A 16,115-nucleotide genomic window follows, 5' to 3' on the forward strand; every position below is an offset into this window, starting at 1 on the left:
CCTTTACATTTGTGATGTTTTCACTCATGCGATGTTGCAAGAAAAAAAGAAAAAAAAACCTCCAACTATTGACGGCCTGTCCTAAGGCTTGCTCATTAAGGGCTCATGCAGACGAGCGTGTTTTGGTGCGTGCATACGCACGCACAAAAACATGCTTGTATTTACAACAGTGCATTCCCTATGGTGTGTGCACATGTCCGTGTTTTACAGGTGCGTGCCTGCAAAGATAGGACATGCGTGCACCATAGGGAATGCACGCATTGTTTTCAATAGAGCCGCAGCTGCTGCCGGTGTTTCCATTGAAGACAATGGTCTGCCGGCTCCCTGCATTCCTTTTCAGGGAAGGACTTTACATATAAGCCCTTCCCTGAAAAAGAAAGATTTTAGTGTAAAAAAAAATAAAAATGCAGCCATTCTCTTCAATGGAGCCGCTTCGGCTGCCGGCGGCTCCATTGAAGACAACGGTCTGCTGGCACCACCAAATTCTTTTTCAGGGAAGAGCTTAACATATAGGCTCTTAACTAGAGATGAGCGAACGTACTCGGTAAGGGCGAATTCGCAATCGAGCACCGTGATTTTCAAGTACTTCACTACTCGGGTGAAAAGTACTCGGGTGCGCTGTGGGTGAGCGGGGGGTTGCAGCGGGGAGTGGGGGGGGGGGGGGGGAGAGGTAGAGGGCTCCCCCCTGTTCCCCGCTGCTACCCCCCACTCCCCTCTGCAACCCCCCGCCCCACAGCGCACCCGAGTACTTTTCACCCGAGTAGTGAAGTACTCGAAAATCGCGGTGCTCGATTGCGAAATCGCCCTTACCGAGTACGTTCGCTCATCTCTACTCTTAACTGAAAAGGAAAAATTTTGGTGAAAAAAAAAATGAAGCCATTCACTTCAATGGAGCCGCTGCTGCTGGCGGCGGCTCCATTGAAGACAATGGTCCGCTGGCACACCTGAATTGTTTTTCAGGGAAGGGCTTTACATATAAGCCCTTCCCTGGAAATCAATTAAAAGTGATTTAAAAAACAAAAAAAATAGATACTCACCTCCCTTCAGCTGCCGGGGCACAGCTGAGTCTTCTCCTGCTGTCCCCTGCACTGTGGTGCTGAACTGCTGATCCCCGAATGAATGACAGGTGAGAGCTGCCTGTGATTGGCTGAGCACCTCAGCCAATTACATTCAGCTCTTTCAGCAGGCGGGGATTTTAAATCGCCGGCTGCTGATAGATCAGCTGTTCAGCAACATAGTGCAGGGGACAGCAGGAGAAGACGCGGCTGTGCCCCGGCAGCTGAAGGGAGGCGAGTACCTATTTTTTTTCTTTTTTTTACTATTTTAAAAGGCTTTTCAGGGAAGGGCTTATGAAGCCCTTCCCTGCAAAGCCACTAACAGCTGCCGGGGCTCAGCGGGGACTTCTGCCGCTGTCCCCGGCTCTGTAGCGCTGCTGAGCTATCAGCAGCTGGGGATTTAAAATCCCCTCCTGCTGGTAGCTCTGATTGTGATTGGCTGAAGCAATTCAGCCAACCACAATCAGAGCTACCAGCAGGCGGGGATTTGAAATCCCCGGCTGCTGATAGCTCAGAACTACAGAGCAGGGGACAGCGGCAGAAGTCGCAGCTGAGCCCCGGCAGCTGAAGGGAGGTGAGAATTGTTTTTTTTTTAATTTTTTGCACTATTTTAAATGGCTTTTCAGGGAAGGGCTTATGAAGCCCTTTCCTGAAAAGCCATTGACAGGATGCCGGCAGCAGGATTCTCTACCGCAGCTGTCATGTGTGACAGCTGCGGTTGAGAATTGAAGAATTCCTTTTGCTGCATCTGCCACAGATGTGGCAGATGTAGCAGCAGGGAATTTTTTTTAACTAGCGGGGGTGAAGGAAACATCGGCCGCATGCGGCAGATGTGTTCTTCATGCCCGTGGGGGTCACAGCAGCGGCGGCGAAGTAAGTTTTTTTTTCTTTTTTTGTTTTGCACTAAAATGTTTCTTTTTCAGGGAAGGGCTTATATGTAAAGCCCTTCCCTGGAAAAGAATGCAGGGGACCGGCAGAGCATTGTTTTCAATGGAGCCGCCGGCAGCAGCCGTGGCTCCATTGACAACAAGCAAGCAGCTGTGCTCACGCGTGCTTTTGCTCGAACCTAGGTGCGGACGTATGTACGCACCTAAGAACGCACCAAAACACGCTCGTCTGAACGAGCCCTAATAGTACATCAGAGGGGTCCATTTGAAGTGAATGGGAACTTTGCTTGTAATACCACCCTGAGCAGCTGCAGCGTATACGGCGCTATAGGTTTCCAGCAACACCTTGGCTCTGTACACTAGTGCACCGACCGATCTGCAGAGGTCCTGGGTGGCGGCGGCGGCCGATCTACTACTAAAGACCTATCCCGTGGGTGCTCTGTTTATTGTGTCATCATTAGGTTTCCTGCAAAATCCTAACTAATTAGCTGCGATCCAGGATGTAAAAGTCAGCTATACATGTAATAATATATTAATAGGCTATTATTTTAAGAGTTTAATTTCCTTCCTGTGGCTGTCTGTATTGGCGACTCTCCAAATATGACACAGAGTTTTCCAATAAAGCCCGATTTCCCTTTTTTATAATGAAATACGTCACACCTCTGAGTTGCACTTGGCAGGAACACGAAAGCTAAGAAATTAAGTTGACGTAGCCATCAGCCTGGTCCTTAAGGGGTTAAGGATTTACTGAAGCGGTTAGAATTTTAATTGTTAGGCGGCAAATCTCATCTTGGGTTGACTTACGCTATAAAGCTTCAATTTTAAACTTTAGTAATTGGCGGTGACGGCATTAAAAGAAGTCAGATGTTTCCGTACAGAGAATGCAGCTTTGGAGACACAAGTGGCACCCGAGCATCTTTCTTCTTCCTCTTCTCGACAGCTCTGTACTCTGTTCATTACTCTCAAGTAATTATTGTGAAAACTTGGCAGGAGGGTTGAAAAAAATCCTTTCTTCACTACAGAAGGATGTGATAAAATATGGTGCCAGATGTCTGTTGGTTTTATGGATGATCGCTTAAAAGGGAACTCGTTACATTAAAATCCCATCGAACCTATGGCCAACATAGAGCCTACTCGTTCTACGGAATACTGTCCCACTATAGATCCGCTCCTCCTGCTCTATGACGTGCTATCGGCAAACTGGACTGTATTTTTGATGTGATATGTTCCTTTTAACCCTTTCCAATCCACTGTCTGACATCTGAAGACATTATGATTTAGGGCTGTACAGCTCCGATGTTGGAAGGCATCCGTCAGGGTTGTCTTACTGTATATTGCCAGCCTCTCTGCTGTCAAAGCCTATCCAACGTGTCACCTCATGCATTATTGGTTTTAGCCAGCAGATAGCGCTGGTGTATAACAGCAGAAAAAGAGTAAGCCCCCTAGGAAAACTAGGATACAAATTGGATTGGAAAGGGTTAAATAGGCACCATCGTTTCAACCAACTTTGCTTAAATGAAGAGTGCAAGCCAATAAAGGAAACTATATAATACACTTTTATTAGGAAAAAATGCCTCTTTTACCACTTATAAGGCACATCTTGAGAGATGAGATGTATTATCAACTCACTGAGGGATCAGGTTACATGCTGGCCCCTAGAAATCTATAGAGCTGTAAGGAGGTTGAAGCAGACAGCTGCAGACTGAGAAAGAGGCAGAGAGAAGTAAAGAAGCACTGGTGCTGGCTCTAGTAAGGAGTCCATTCTCGTCTGACCGAGCGACTGACGTGACCGCTAATTCGTTTGCACTTGTGCAGCCTGTTTAGACAAGCGGATATATCGTTGGTTGGTTCCAAACAAGAATTGTTCAGTACTTGTAAAAGCGAATGAGATGGACTGAACGATCGTTGCTTATACCGAACGAAAAGTGAATGAGCCAACAATGGTTTTTCTGCCTGCATAAAATGAACGAGAAACGAAAAGCGTTGTTCAGTCGTTGGCTCGTGTTTAGACTGAACGATTATAGATCACTTTCGGTCGTTTGAACTATAATCGTTCAGTCTAAAAGCACCCATAGTTTTCTATCTGACCCCAGGGCTACATTGCTCAGTACTACTGTATAATGTCTCCCATGTTGTTGTTGCTAGATAACGATAGAGAAGAAGAGATCCTGCCCCCTATATGTGTAGTATATGGCTGACATCATAGCATCTAGTCTCCATCTAATAGCTCTGGAAAAACTCACAAATAGAGATCTTTAATAGGGGCATAGCGTTTTTTGGTCAGCCGTGTCACAGCCACAGCGCGACCAAAAATGGCGAGAACGGGCGCACAAACGGCAGATTGCGCAACGTTCAGATGATCCGGGTCCAGCGCATATACGGTGAGCCAGCAATGCCGTAGGATGGGGGGAGACAGTTTAGCTCTGCTAAACTACCTCTCCCTTTACAACCCCCGCCGGCTCTTGGCAAAGGGAGGGGGCGGGAGCTAGTGTGCTAAGCTCCCGCCCCCTCTACGCCCCTTGTCAGTTGCCAGCAATGGGAGGGGGCGGAGAGGAGGGAAGGGGATGAACTCCCTCCCTCCTCCCTTCTCCGGCAGCTGTCATAGGCTCCCATAGGAGTTTGTGGCAGCAATCGACGTATTCCAGCCGGGAAAGATAATTCCTGAACTCTCTTTCCTGGCTGGCGTAAAATCGCCCGGCCGAAATGCTCTCCGTATGCGCCATCTTGGCCGTCTGGGCACTTTTACGCTGCGAGAATGCGCCCATCTAATTGGCTGGAATCAGCACACGGGATTGGCTGGAATCAGCACACGTGACGGGGCGGAGCTACGCGATGACACATAGAAGGGGCGGAGCCAAAATGCCACTGCTGCCAGACAGACACGAAGGCAGAAGACCCTTCTGCGCAAGCGCGTCTAAATCGGGCGATTAGACGCTGAAGTTAGACGGAGCCATGGAGACGGGGACGCCAGCGCAGGGAAGGTAAGTGAGTAACTTCTGTATGGCTCATATTTAATGCACGATGTATATTACAAAGTGCATTAATATGGCCATACAGAAGTGCTGAACCCCACTTGCTTTCGCGAGACAACCCCTTTAAGCTCAAAATAGGCCAGGTCATGAAGGGGTTAAACGACTGCTTTAAAGAAAATGCTATGTACAAAAAAATGCCTAAATTTGATATAATCTCTAGAATGCAATTAGAGCTACATTTACTGAATAAAAACCTTATGTGAGTACGTTTCAGACAAAATACAATCTTTCCAATTTTATAGCTTATAGCTTCACACGGTGATGCCATATGTCTGTAAGTTTGTATGCGCAAACTTAGTCAAAATTGGAAAACATAATGTAAACTGCATGCCAGCAAATGCTAGCGTGGTAAGCAGTTATTTAATAGCAACATTCCCAACATATAGCAATGAGGATGTAATAGTGTAACGATCCGGTTCAGGTTTGGAGTCTCTTGTTGTAACCGGTGTGGATCGGTAGTGTGATCAGGGAAGCCAGAATTCGGTACACAGGTAGGTATCAGTTTGTGGCACAGAGGGGCAGGTGGGTAGCGTAGTCAGGGAAGCAGGTGGTCGGTACACAGGTAGGTATCAGTTTGTGGTACAGAGAAGCAGGTGGGTATCGTAGTCAGGGAAGCAAAAGGTCGGTACACAGGTACGTATCAGTTCACGGCATAGAGGAGCAGGCAGGTAGCGTAGTCAGGGAAGCCAGAGGTCATGCACAGGTAGGTATATCAGGAAGCAGTATGGAGGAGCAGGTGGAAAAGCTTGACTACTGGCTGGGAGCACAATAATCTTGTAAGAATGGGAGGTGCTAGGCCAAGTTTATATGGTGCAGCTAATTAAGGGACAAGATGGGGTCAATCATGGAACCAGGACCAGGTCATGCAGCGGAGCTATTTAAACGGCTGGATAGCTCAGCTGCTAGAGCTGCTGCCTGGAATACAGGAGTTCCCTGGTTCGAACCATGATAATTAGGCTGCCTTCACATCTGCGTTGGAAGTTCCATCGCACAAAATACCGGAAGAAATGGCGCTACACGCATCCAGTGAAATGCCGGGCAGCTCAGCGGAATGCAAACAGAACCAATTAGAATCAATGGGGTCCGTTCGGCCTTGTTCGGTTCTGTCATAAGCCGGACCTGTTCAGCCAGGGGAGTCCCCTTTCCTGCTTCCCGAACGGAGCAGGAAAACGGAATCCCCGCCGCAAATTTGAAGGCAGCTTTAAGCTTATAAACCCCAAGTACGTATCAATGGCAATGTTTTTTATCTAGCAGTTGAATAGATGAAATCTAATAAGCGCAGTTAAGACAACGTTCCCAGTCCGTCCCCCTGTTGACAGTTCTCTCTTTCTCATGAAAGCTGTACTCGTGGCTACACAAGAGAGATGAGGAAAGAATGAGCCAAACATGATCTCATTCAGGGTGGCTAACCGTGTAATCTGACTCAGCGCACAGCGACGGCTCGCAGACACGAATTAAAGCTGCAACCTAATTTACCACCACGTTATTGAAATTCAAAGGAGACGAGTCCTTCAGATGAGCAGAAGGAACCCGGGGTGTGATATACACAGTGTATCCTAGTTTACTGGGGGAGATCAGGGATGTAATAACTAAAAAGGAAATGGAATGTAAATTTGATACACAGTTGCCTTTACTCAGGAAGCTGAATCCAACCGCACATGGGAAAAGATCTGCTTCTAGATAACGAGACGGTAACATATATATGGAGGAAGTAACAAGGCATAGTCTTAACTCTCTTCCATAATCGGCGCCTCGCGCTCGTTACCCCCACGCCCCCTCGCGTCTGAGACTAATCTTTCCTGCTCTACACTTACCTATTCTTTCTGTTTATTCTGCAAAACAGGAACATTATGCAAATATAAAGCAAACCAAGTGAATATACAAACTATGTCGGCCTCGTGGAATTGACAATTTTGGCAGATTCCTTCTCGGTGTATGCTGATATTGTATTTTGCATATAAAGATTTGTATAGGTCTAAAATAAAAGTTTTCCAGTTTTGCACACTTTGTCAAAACAACCCCGCCCCTAGAAGAAGTTGTCGATTTGCTACAAAACTCGTCCTGCAGTTACATCTCAGGCGGATATGCAGATGATTAGGGTTGTGGTGTGATTAGATGAACGGTCTTGTGATCTAGAACGAAGCGTGAGCGCTCCAATGGGGTCAAGACAAGAAGTGTATTTGAACTTACTTTGGGAGGAGGAGATCCCCCTTAATAAGGATAGGGTAAATCTGCTTATTAAGCTACAGGTGGTACAACAGGGTACTAGAGCCTCCATGCCCACCCGTATCACATCTTGTATCCAAGCTAGAGGTGGTACAACAGGGTACTAGAGCCTCCATGCCCACCCGTATCACATCTTGCACCCAAGCTAGAGGCGGCGCAACAGGGTACTAGAGCCTTCATGGCTGCACATATCACATCTTGTATCCAAGCTGGAGGGGGTAAAAAAGGGTACTAGAGCCTCCATGCCAGTTCGCATCACATCTTCTATCCAAGCTAGAGGCAGTACAACAGGGTACTAGAGCCTCCATGCCCGCCCGTATCACATCTTGTATCCAAGCTAGAGGTGGCGCAACAGAGTACTAGAGCCTTCATGGCTGCACATATCACATCTTGTATCCAAGCTACAGGTGGTACAACAGGTTACTAGAGCCTTCATGGCTGCACATATCACGTCTTGTATCCAAGCTAGAGGTGGTACAACAGGGTACTAGAGCCTCCATGCCCACCCGTATCACATCTTGCACCCAAGCTAGAGGCGGCGCAACAGGGTACTAGAGCCTTCATGGCTGCACATATCACATCTTGTATCCAAGCTGGAGGGGGTAAAAAAGGGTACTAGAGCCTCCATGCCAGTTCGCATCACATCTTCTATCCAAGCTAGAGGCAGTACAACAGGGTACTAGAGCCTCCATGCCCGCCCGTATCACATCTTGTATCCAAGCTAGAGGTGGCGCAACAGGGTACTAGAGCCTTCATGGCTGCACATATCACATCTTGTATCCAAGCTACAGGTGGTACAACAGGTTACTAGAGCCTTCATGGCTGCACATATCACGTCTTGTATCCAAGCTACAGGTGGTACAACAGGGTACTAGAGCCTCCATGCCCACCCGTATCACATCTTGCACCCAAGCTAGAGGCGGCGCAACAGGGTACTAGAGCCTTCATGGCTGCACATATCACATCTTGTATCCAATCTACAGGTGGTACAGCAGGGTACTAGAGCCTCCATGCCCGACCATATCACATCTTGTATCCAAGCTGGAGGGGGTAAAAAAAGGGTACTAGAGCCTCCATGCCAGGTCGCATCACATCTTCTATCCAAGCTAGAGGCAGTACAACAGGGTACTAGAGCCTCCATGCCCGCCCGTATCACATCTTGTATCCAAGCTAGATACGGTCCGATGGGGTACTAGATCCACCATGCCTGCCTGTATCACATCTTACATCCAGGCTAGAGGTGGCCCAACAGGCTATTAGAGCCTCCATGCCCGCCCATATCACATCTTCAATCCAAGCTAGAGGTGGTACAACAGGGTACTAGAGCCTCCGTGCCCATCCGTATCACATCTTGTATCCAAGCTAGAGGCAGTACAACAGGGTACTAGAGCCTCCATGCCCACCCGTATCACATCTTGTATCCAAGCTGGAGGTGGTACAACAGGGTACTATAGCCTCCATGCCTACCCGTATCACATCTTACATTGAAGCTAGAGGTAGTCCAACAGGGTACTAGAGCCTCCTAGCTCGCCGATATCACATCTTGTATCCAAGCTAGAGGCGGTCCAACACGGTACTAGAATGAATAGATGAAAAGTTGCACAACTTTCCCAGATAGTGTAGAGGGAATTTACTAGTGATCTTATACATAGAATCCTAGAATGGTAGAGTTGGAAGGGACCTCCAGGGTCATCTGGTCCAATCCCCTGCTCAACGCAGGATCACTAAATCATCCCAGACAGATGTCTGTCCAGACTCTGAAGATTTCCATGGAAGGAGAACTCCCCACCTCCTGTGGCAATGTGTACAAGTCTTTAGCAGAAGTGCCGATGCATTTGAAATGCAAATCTACGGCAGCTGTGAGCTAGTGTAGATTTGTGCAATAACTTACATCAGTTTCTGGCATATCTATATATATAAGTATGTCTGTCTGTCCTTTATGCGCTACTACACCATTCATCCGATCGCCATGAAACTTTGGGAAGTTGTTGAGTACACTCCTGGGAAGATAACTGGCATAGTAAAACTATCCTACGACGGTGAAGCGACAACGTATAAGTCCATCGATACTGTGATGAATCAAGACAAGGTTGTCAATTACCCAACGGAATTCTAGAATTCCCTCGATTTTCCAGGTATGCCACCGCACATTTTAACATCGAACATCGGCGTGCCTATCATTCTTCTCCCAATCATCCATCCACCACGACTGCAACGGTACAAGACTTTCGGTGAAAAAGATGATGAACAATGTCATTGAAGCTACATTCTGAATGGGAAATTCAAGGGGAAGATGTCCTGTTGCCACGGATTCCAATCATCCCAACAGACATGCCATTTGAATTCAAGCGTTTACAGTTTCCGGTGCGACTCGCTTTTGCAATGACCATCAACAGAGCACAAGGACAATCGCTGCAAGTGTGTGGGCTAGATTTGGAGAATCCGTGCTTCTCACATGGACAACTGTATGTGGCCAGCTCACGCCTCGGAAAACCTTCGGATTTATTCGTGTACGCACCAGACGGAAAAACTAAAATATCGGGTATCCACAAGCACTTGATTAAATAAATAGAATTAAAACGACACTTTGAAATGTTTTTCATATGACACAATGTAACTTCAATGTTATCAGAACGAGTTTCCTTAAATTTCCTCTCTTCTGAGATCGCAGCAACGGGCAAGCTAGTGTTATAATACATATGTCTATCCGCTGGAGCCATGGTACTTTTGCTAAGTCCCACCCACAGTTTGCCCCACAGTTTGCATCTTTTTACACCACAACTGTAATAAATTCCCCCCATTGTTTCAATCCCTGACTGATTTGAACGTATCAGTTTGCAGTCAGTGAGAACATGTTGTGTGCATTCAGCGGTTGCAGACCTGTATCTAGCTAGTCTTGCTCTCAGCTGAGCAGTGGCTACCATTGTATCCAGCCTAGGGAATGCATGTGAGCGACGCATCCTGGGCCGCAGACTTGGGCGAACTACGGAGAAGCATTCAGCCTGCATTCACACCCGCCTTTTGCAGTGTCTGCCGGAGGTAGACGTCAGGAAGATTTGGCAACATATGCCTCCGATGGATGTCACGGTATCGGCATAGAGTGCCATCCGTCGCCCGTAGGCTGATATGTTTTTTAATAGCATGTCTCCGTATGGAGGAAAGAGGATAAACTGACGTATCAACACATACAGCAAATGGCAAAACAGCGTGAAAGCCGAAGGTCAGAGAGCATTGTCTATAGACGGGCACAACGGTATCCACAGGTTAGCAGCCCCTGCGTGTAAACAAGACTGTTCACTGACAGCAAACAAAGTCGATGAAAAAGATGAGAAACTGAAATACTCGAGCCAGATTCACATTTTTGGCAGAACAAACAATGCTTTTTTGCGCGCACATCGGCGTATTTTACTGTACTTTTTGCGCCCACAAGGCACGTTCATTTGTGAGCAGCAAACAAAGACGCACAGATGGAAATGACAATTTAGTCTGAGTTCCAGATGTGTTCTATTTCCAGCGAAATAACGCAGCATGTCACACATCTACTGTATTGCGCACACATGACTTCTTCTGGGACCTTTGGCACACAAATGTGCAAGAATAGAGAGCATGCTGCGGTTTTTTTAAAAACCCACTCCTTTGTTCCTGCCGCTTTAGTTTCTGCGACGGATGAAAATCGGACTCTTTTCAGAATCTTGTGCGTGTGGTCTACTATAGAAGTCTATGGGACAGCGTGAGCTCGGGAGTCTAAAGAGTCCGATTCAGCAGCGGGCACCACGGGAACAAGAAATCGGGCGAGTATAACAAACACAGCACCCGGCTCCCTGTCACCCATTCTAACAGCGTACTTCAGGCTCCCTTTAAGTGATCCATCAGAAAATCTCCAGATACCTGACCTTTACAGGCTGCAGAAACCATTATTATACACTGTGGGCTGGGCCATGAGGCATCGCACTCCGAGCCGCCTGCTACAACACACAGGGACTGGATCTCTACTGACATCTACTGGGAAATATGTATATTAGTCTTAGGAACGCCCTGTGAGACGGGTATACACAGCGTACAAGCTACTTCATTACATCGATAAGTAAATTAAAGATTACCCACATGTGAGGAACTAGAATGACGTTTAACCCTTCATCTACCGGTCATTTGTGGGGCCTTTGTTTTCTTCATTCCCGCATTCCAAGAACTATAACTTTTTCATTATTGCATCAAAATAGCTATAGCTTGTTTTTTGCGGGATAAGTTGTATTTAAATGGTACCAATAATATACCATATAAGGTTCTGCAATACTTTAAAAACATAAAATTAAATTGGGTGTAATAAAAAAAGGCGTCTTTTTTTTTTTGGAGCGGGAGGTGCTTTCACTGTGCGGTGAGCATGACCCATTCGCCTCGTTCTACGGTACACCACCATTATGATGATACTGTTAATAGATTTTTATTTTTACTTCTTGACAAAAAAAAAACCCTTTTATTAAAAAGAAAAAGTTTTTTTTGTCGCCATATTCAGAGCCCTAAAACTTCTTTATTTTCCATAGATGGGGGCGGGGCGAGTTGTAGTTATTATTGCTATTAATTTTGGGTACACACGACTTTTTGATCACTTTTTATTGGGAGATGGGGTGACCAAAAAACGCATTTCTGACATTATGTACAGTATATTGCTATTTGGTAGCATTCACCATTTGAGATAATTAATGTGTTACTTGGATAGTGCGAGCTGTTTTTTTGCATGGGTGATGACGGTTATGCTTATTTTTATCTTTTGGGGGGGAAAATGGGAGTTTTTCTAAATTTTTAACATTTTAAAACATTTTTACATTTTATATCACCTAAGTTATACATTATTTTTCCACTCCCTTCGGGGACTTGAACTTGTCATCATTTGATCACTTCTACAATACAGTATACTGCAATACTTCTGCTTTCATGCTTTATCATTCTATCATATTAAGCCCAATCATAGGCAGCCATGGCAACTATTGGCACCCAGCAATTGCATCATTGGGGGCTGATGGTAAGTCCGAGAGGTGTACCCCCTGCAGCTGACAGTTTACATACCAAGGTCAGGATTAACCGCACATGTAAATTGTCAAGCAGCTGCAAGTGGAACTAGCTCGAACCCCGGCTGTTTGCAGTGGGTGTCAACTGGGGGATTCCAGAGCCCACTTCTTTACCACCCCACACCTCGGTGATGTACAAGTAGGTCACAGAGGGGGAAGGGGTTTATTGCTCACTGCAGTCAGTACCTTCCCAGGAACATCTAGACTTCATTAGAGACAAAGACATTTTTTTCTGATCTAATCCAAGTGCCCATAGTGTCCCTGGTTGTTTGTGATGATGGCGGCAGTCACCTGTACTCTGTGCTAACAATGCAAGTCCACGTGTGAGACTTGGGGTTGGAAACAAAGCTGCACTGCCCCCTACATCCTACAATGGGTGTAGGCTCATTTCTAGGACCTATAATGTAGGTCCTAGAAATGAATCTACACACAACTACACGTTGCATATCGGGATCTTGGGTTGCCACCTGGGCCTGGTTACCACCGAGCAGTGCCAGTGCCGTAACTACAGTTTTATTGGCCACGGAACAAACTTTGCACCAGGGCCACCCTGCACCACAAATCTACCACGCCTTCACCTTTCTGAAATCCAAGTGACTTTTAGGCTGGGTTTGCACATTTCAGATGCACTGTGGTCGAGGTGCACCCATGATGCAGCCAAAAACAAACTTGGAGATTGGCGCAGTTTTTAAATGAATGCAGTCAAGCAGCATAATGGCGGCTCACCTATGGGCATTAAAAATGAAAGTGCTTTTGGCTGCATCCTTTACAAAAGCCATGCTAATTTTCATGTTGGCATAGTTTTAGGCTGCCTCTTGGGCATACCATGGCCACGGTGTGTCCTCTACAGCCTGCATACTCCTGGCCCACTGCGGTCTTCACAGGGCAGGGATCAGCTACAAAGAACCACCAGTGCCGGACTATCGGGGACCACTTTTGTTGCATGGCAGATTATCACGGATTTTCAACCACAGGGAGCGAGGCTTGTGCAGCTTTATAGTATCGTGCACAACACGGCTCCGGTGTTGCAGTCAACTGATCAGGGAGATCGAATGGCTCTGAACTGTTGTGTGAAGGTATCCAAACACAATGCTGACCTAGAAAACTCTAAAGTCATGTTAGCTGCTAAATAACTCACCACGCGGTCATAAAAGGTGAAGAAAGAAGTAACTCTTACCTGCTGCAAACGTCACAACTGAACTCTTTCTTGGGAATACGTTGGGGATTGACAGAACTTTCCGGGACGAGGACTCTATGCTGGTTCTCTACTTTCTCCTTTCTCTTCTTACAGCCCTTCTTGTTCTGTATTCGATGAACACATGTTTGGTGTCTATTCATCTGCTGAATGTTTTTGAATGTTAGAGTGCAGGATGAACAAACAAGACGTTTATGCTTTTTGTGCTTGAAGGAGTTCGCTTCCACTTGTGATCTATGAGGAAAACAATATAACAGGTGTTTAAAATACATTTCTGCATTTTATTTAGCATTATGTGCTTATGGTTGTCCATTGGCCTTAAGTAACTAGTCTTTCATTCATTCAGCGGTGAGACTTTTTGACTTCCGTCCCATGTAAGTTATATTTTTCAAGCTTGCGCTAACAAATCTTGAAGAGGAATAGGAAGATGATTATGGTTTAGGTGGCTTGCAGAAGACAGAGAAGACCAAACATGGAGTGAGAGGAGAAATTAACAACTGCAAATATCTGCCTGTCTGCTGCACATTGGAGACTCATCTCTGTTGTATTGTAACTTCTTTTTAATTGTAATGAATAAAATATAGATTTTTTTTTTTATGGAAGCTTTGCGTGCTGACCTATTATTATTGAACTACAAAATATGACAACAGGTTAATGTCGTTGATATCTACTATTTTTCTCCAGTGTAAAAGGGCAGCATTTAAGGTGCTTTTAGATGGAATGATTAGCTTTGGTTGGCTTCACATCTGCGTTCGAAGCTCCGGTCGAACGTTCCGTCACAGATCCGGCTCAAAATACCGGAAGAAAAACCAGACAGCTGAATGGAAGCCAGAGGAACTTCATTATAGTTAATGCTGTCCATTCAGTGCTGTTAAATTCGGTTCTGAGACGGAGCCGCTTGGCCACAGGGATTCCCCTTTTCTGCTCCCTGAATAGAGCAGGAAAGTGGAACCCCAATCGCAGTTGTAAAACCATACCTTCCCATGTTTAACACTGAAACTCTGCTTGTTTTCGACTTGTGAATAAGCCCAAACACGCCATGAGATTACCAATCACATCAGCCCCTCTACGTAAACTCGCTTATTGCATATGGATGTCATAAAATAGGGTTTCCCACTCAAATTAAGATGTAGAGGTGCTGCCAAGAGCAGCCATCACTGAGGAGGTCTCAGCGTGACTGTCTACATGTTTGCCTTTGAATAGACATCATACAAATTACAATGGCCTCAGAAATTTTTTACTTCTTTGAGAAGTGTTCTTAGTTTCGGGTCACTATCTGGAAGTGGGCACTATGGGACTGTCAATGTCTGGGAGAGCTACCCAATAGAACAGAGTTGTTGGACATAACTTGTTGCCCTATGTGTGTGGTCTGTTGCAGTGAATGCCCTGTGAAGCTAACACAGACTGTAACCAATAAGGTGAATGCCTTGCAAAAAAGTCGTTACCATTAAGCTGAGTGCCCTGCCGAGTAACTGTATATTATTCACTGCAACCTCATTGAGAGACTGTAACTAGGCTTTGTACCATTATTGTAACCACCAAGCTCTATGCCTCATACAGAATCTGTAATCATCAAGGTTTTAGCCATGGCGATTGTAACTAATATGCCTTGTGCTTCATGAGGCGTAAAGTAATATTCAGTTAATCGCCTCCCTCACTACAACATCTTATAGTGAAGCCCTGAGGTATGGGTGACAAGGCCACCTTCACACAGACGTACGTGCTTTGTGCACGTATGGGCGTAGCGCTTCTGCGGGACGAACAATTCTTTTTGCATGCACATCGGCGTAGTTTACTGTACTTTATGCGCCCGTAAGACATGTACATTTGCACACCAAACAAAGACGCTCCGATTGAAACAGCTAATTAGTCTTAATGTGTTCCAGACGAGGCCACTCTCACACAGGCGTAAGCAAAACACTGCGTTCGAAAAGATAGCGCTTTACCGCGATTTCGAGCTGCATTTTCAAACGCATTCTACAGCGTTTTTTTAACGCACACCATCATTGTAATGGGTGCTGAGGTGCGTTAAAAGCGCCTAAAGGCCTGAAAATAGAGCAGACAGTGTGCGAGACGCGCCACGTTAGAACGCTAGTCTGAGAAGCCGCATTGAATGCTGTAAAAAGCGGTGAGTGCGAGAGCAGCCTTGTACTTTTTTTCTTTACAATGGGGGTCAATGGGCAACATATGCCACTGTACCCCCAAACCGTGAAATACGCAGCAGCCTTCCATCCGACGTATACGCCGCACATATGGACATCGTAATTCTTACCATCTGAATAGGTGAATAACTTACTTGGTGAACAATCTTTTGCCGCTCGGGCCACACAGGACAGACTTCAAGCTGCTGTCATGGCTGCACATGTGCTCATGGAGCTTGTTCCACTCTTGTTCTGTGGATGGATAGAAATGAAATAAGAGTTAATATCAAAGTAGTAATAAAAAGAGGAGTATAACGGCGAACAAGTCAGCTTGTGGACAGTCAGGTTAGAGGAGTGCTCGGCACAACATTGTGTGACTTCTCAGAAAGAGAAAGGTCTCAGTTTCTGCTGCTTTCCAAGGAGGATCTGTTACCACAAAGTAGACTGAAGGCAATTTTACACGAAACGATACCATCCACACAAATCCTTCAAACGGGTGAAAGTGAACGATAA

At 46.0% G+C, this 16,115-nt stretch overlaps 1 protein-coding gene across 1 annotated transcript in view; it reads right to left on the minus strand.

The window, feature by feature from the left end:
* Window positions 1-16,115, minus strand: part of LOC136579033 (zinc finger protein 260-like) — a 38,089-nt gene that overhangs the window by 10,336 nt on the left and 11,638 nt on the right. Inside the window, exons 3-4 of the mRNA XM_066579285.1 lie at window positions 15,758-15,854; window positions 13,444-13,695 (exon numbers count right to left, since the gene is read on the minus strand). Coding sequence (XP_066435382.1) covers window positions 13,444-13,695; window positions 15,758-15,854 — 349 coding nt within the window. The remainder of the gene's footprint in view (window positions 1-13,443; window positions 13,696-15,757; window positions 15,855-16,115) is intronic.

This window comes from Eleutherodactylus coqui, chromosome 9, assembly GCF_035609145.1.
Source record: "Eleutherodactylus coqui strain aEleCoq1 chromosome 9, aEleCoq1.hap1, whole genome shotgun sequence".
Classification (NCBI taxonomy): domain Eukaryota; kingdom Metazoa; phylum Chordata; class Amphibia; order Anura; family Eleutherodactylidae; genus Eleutherodactylus; species Eleutherodactylus coqui.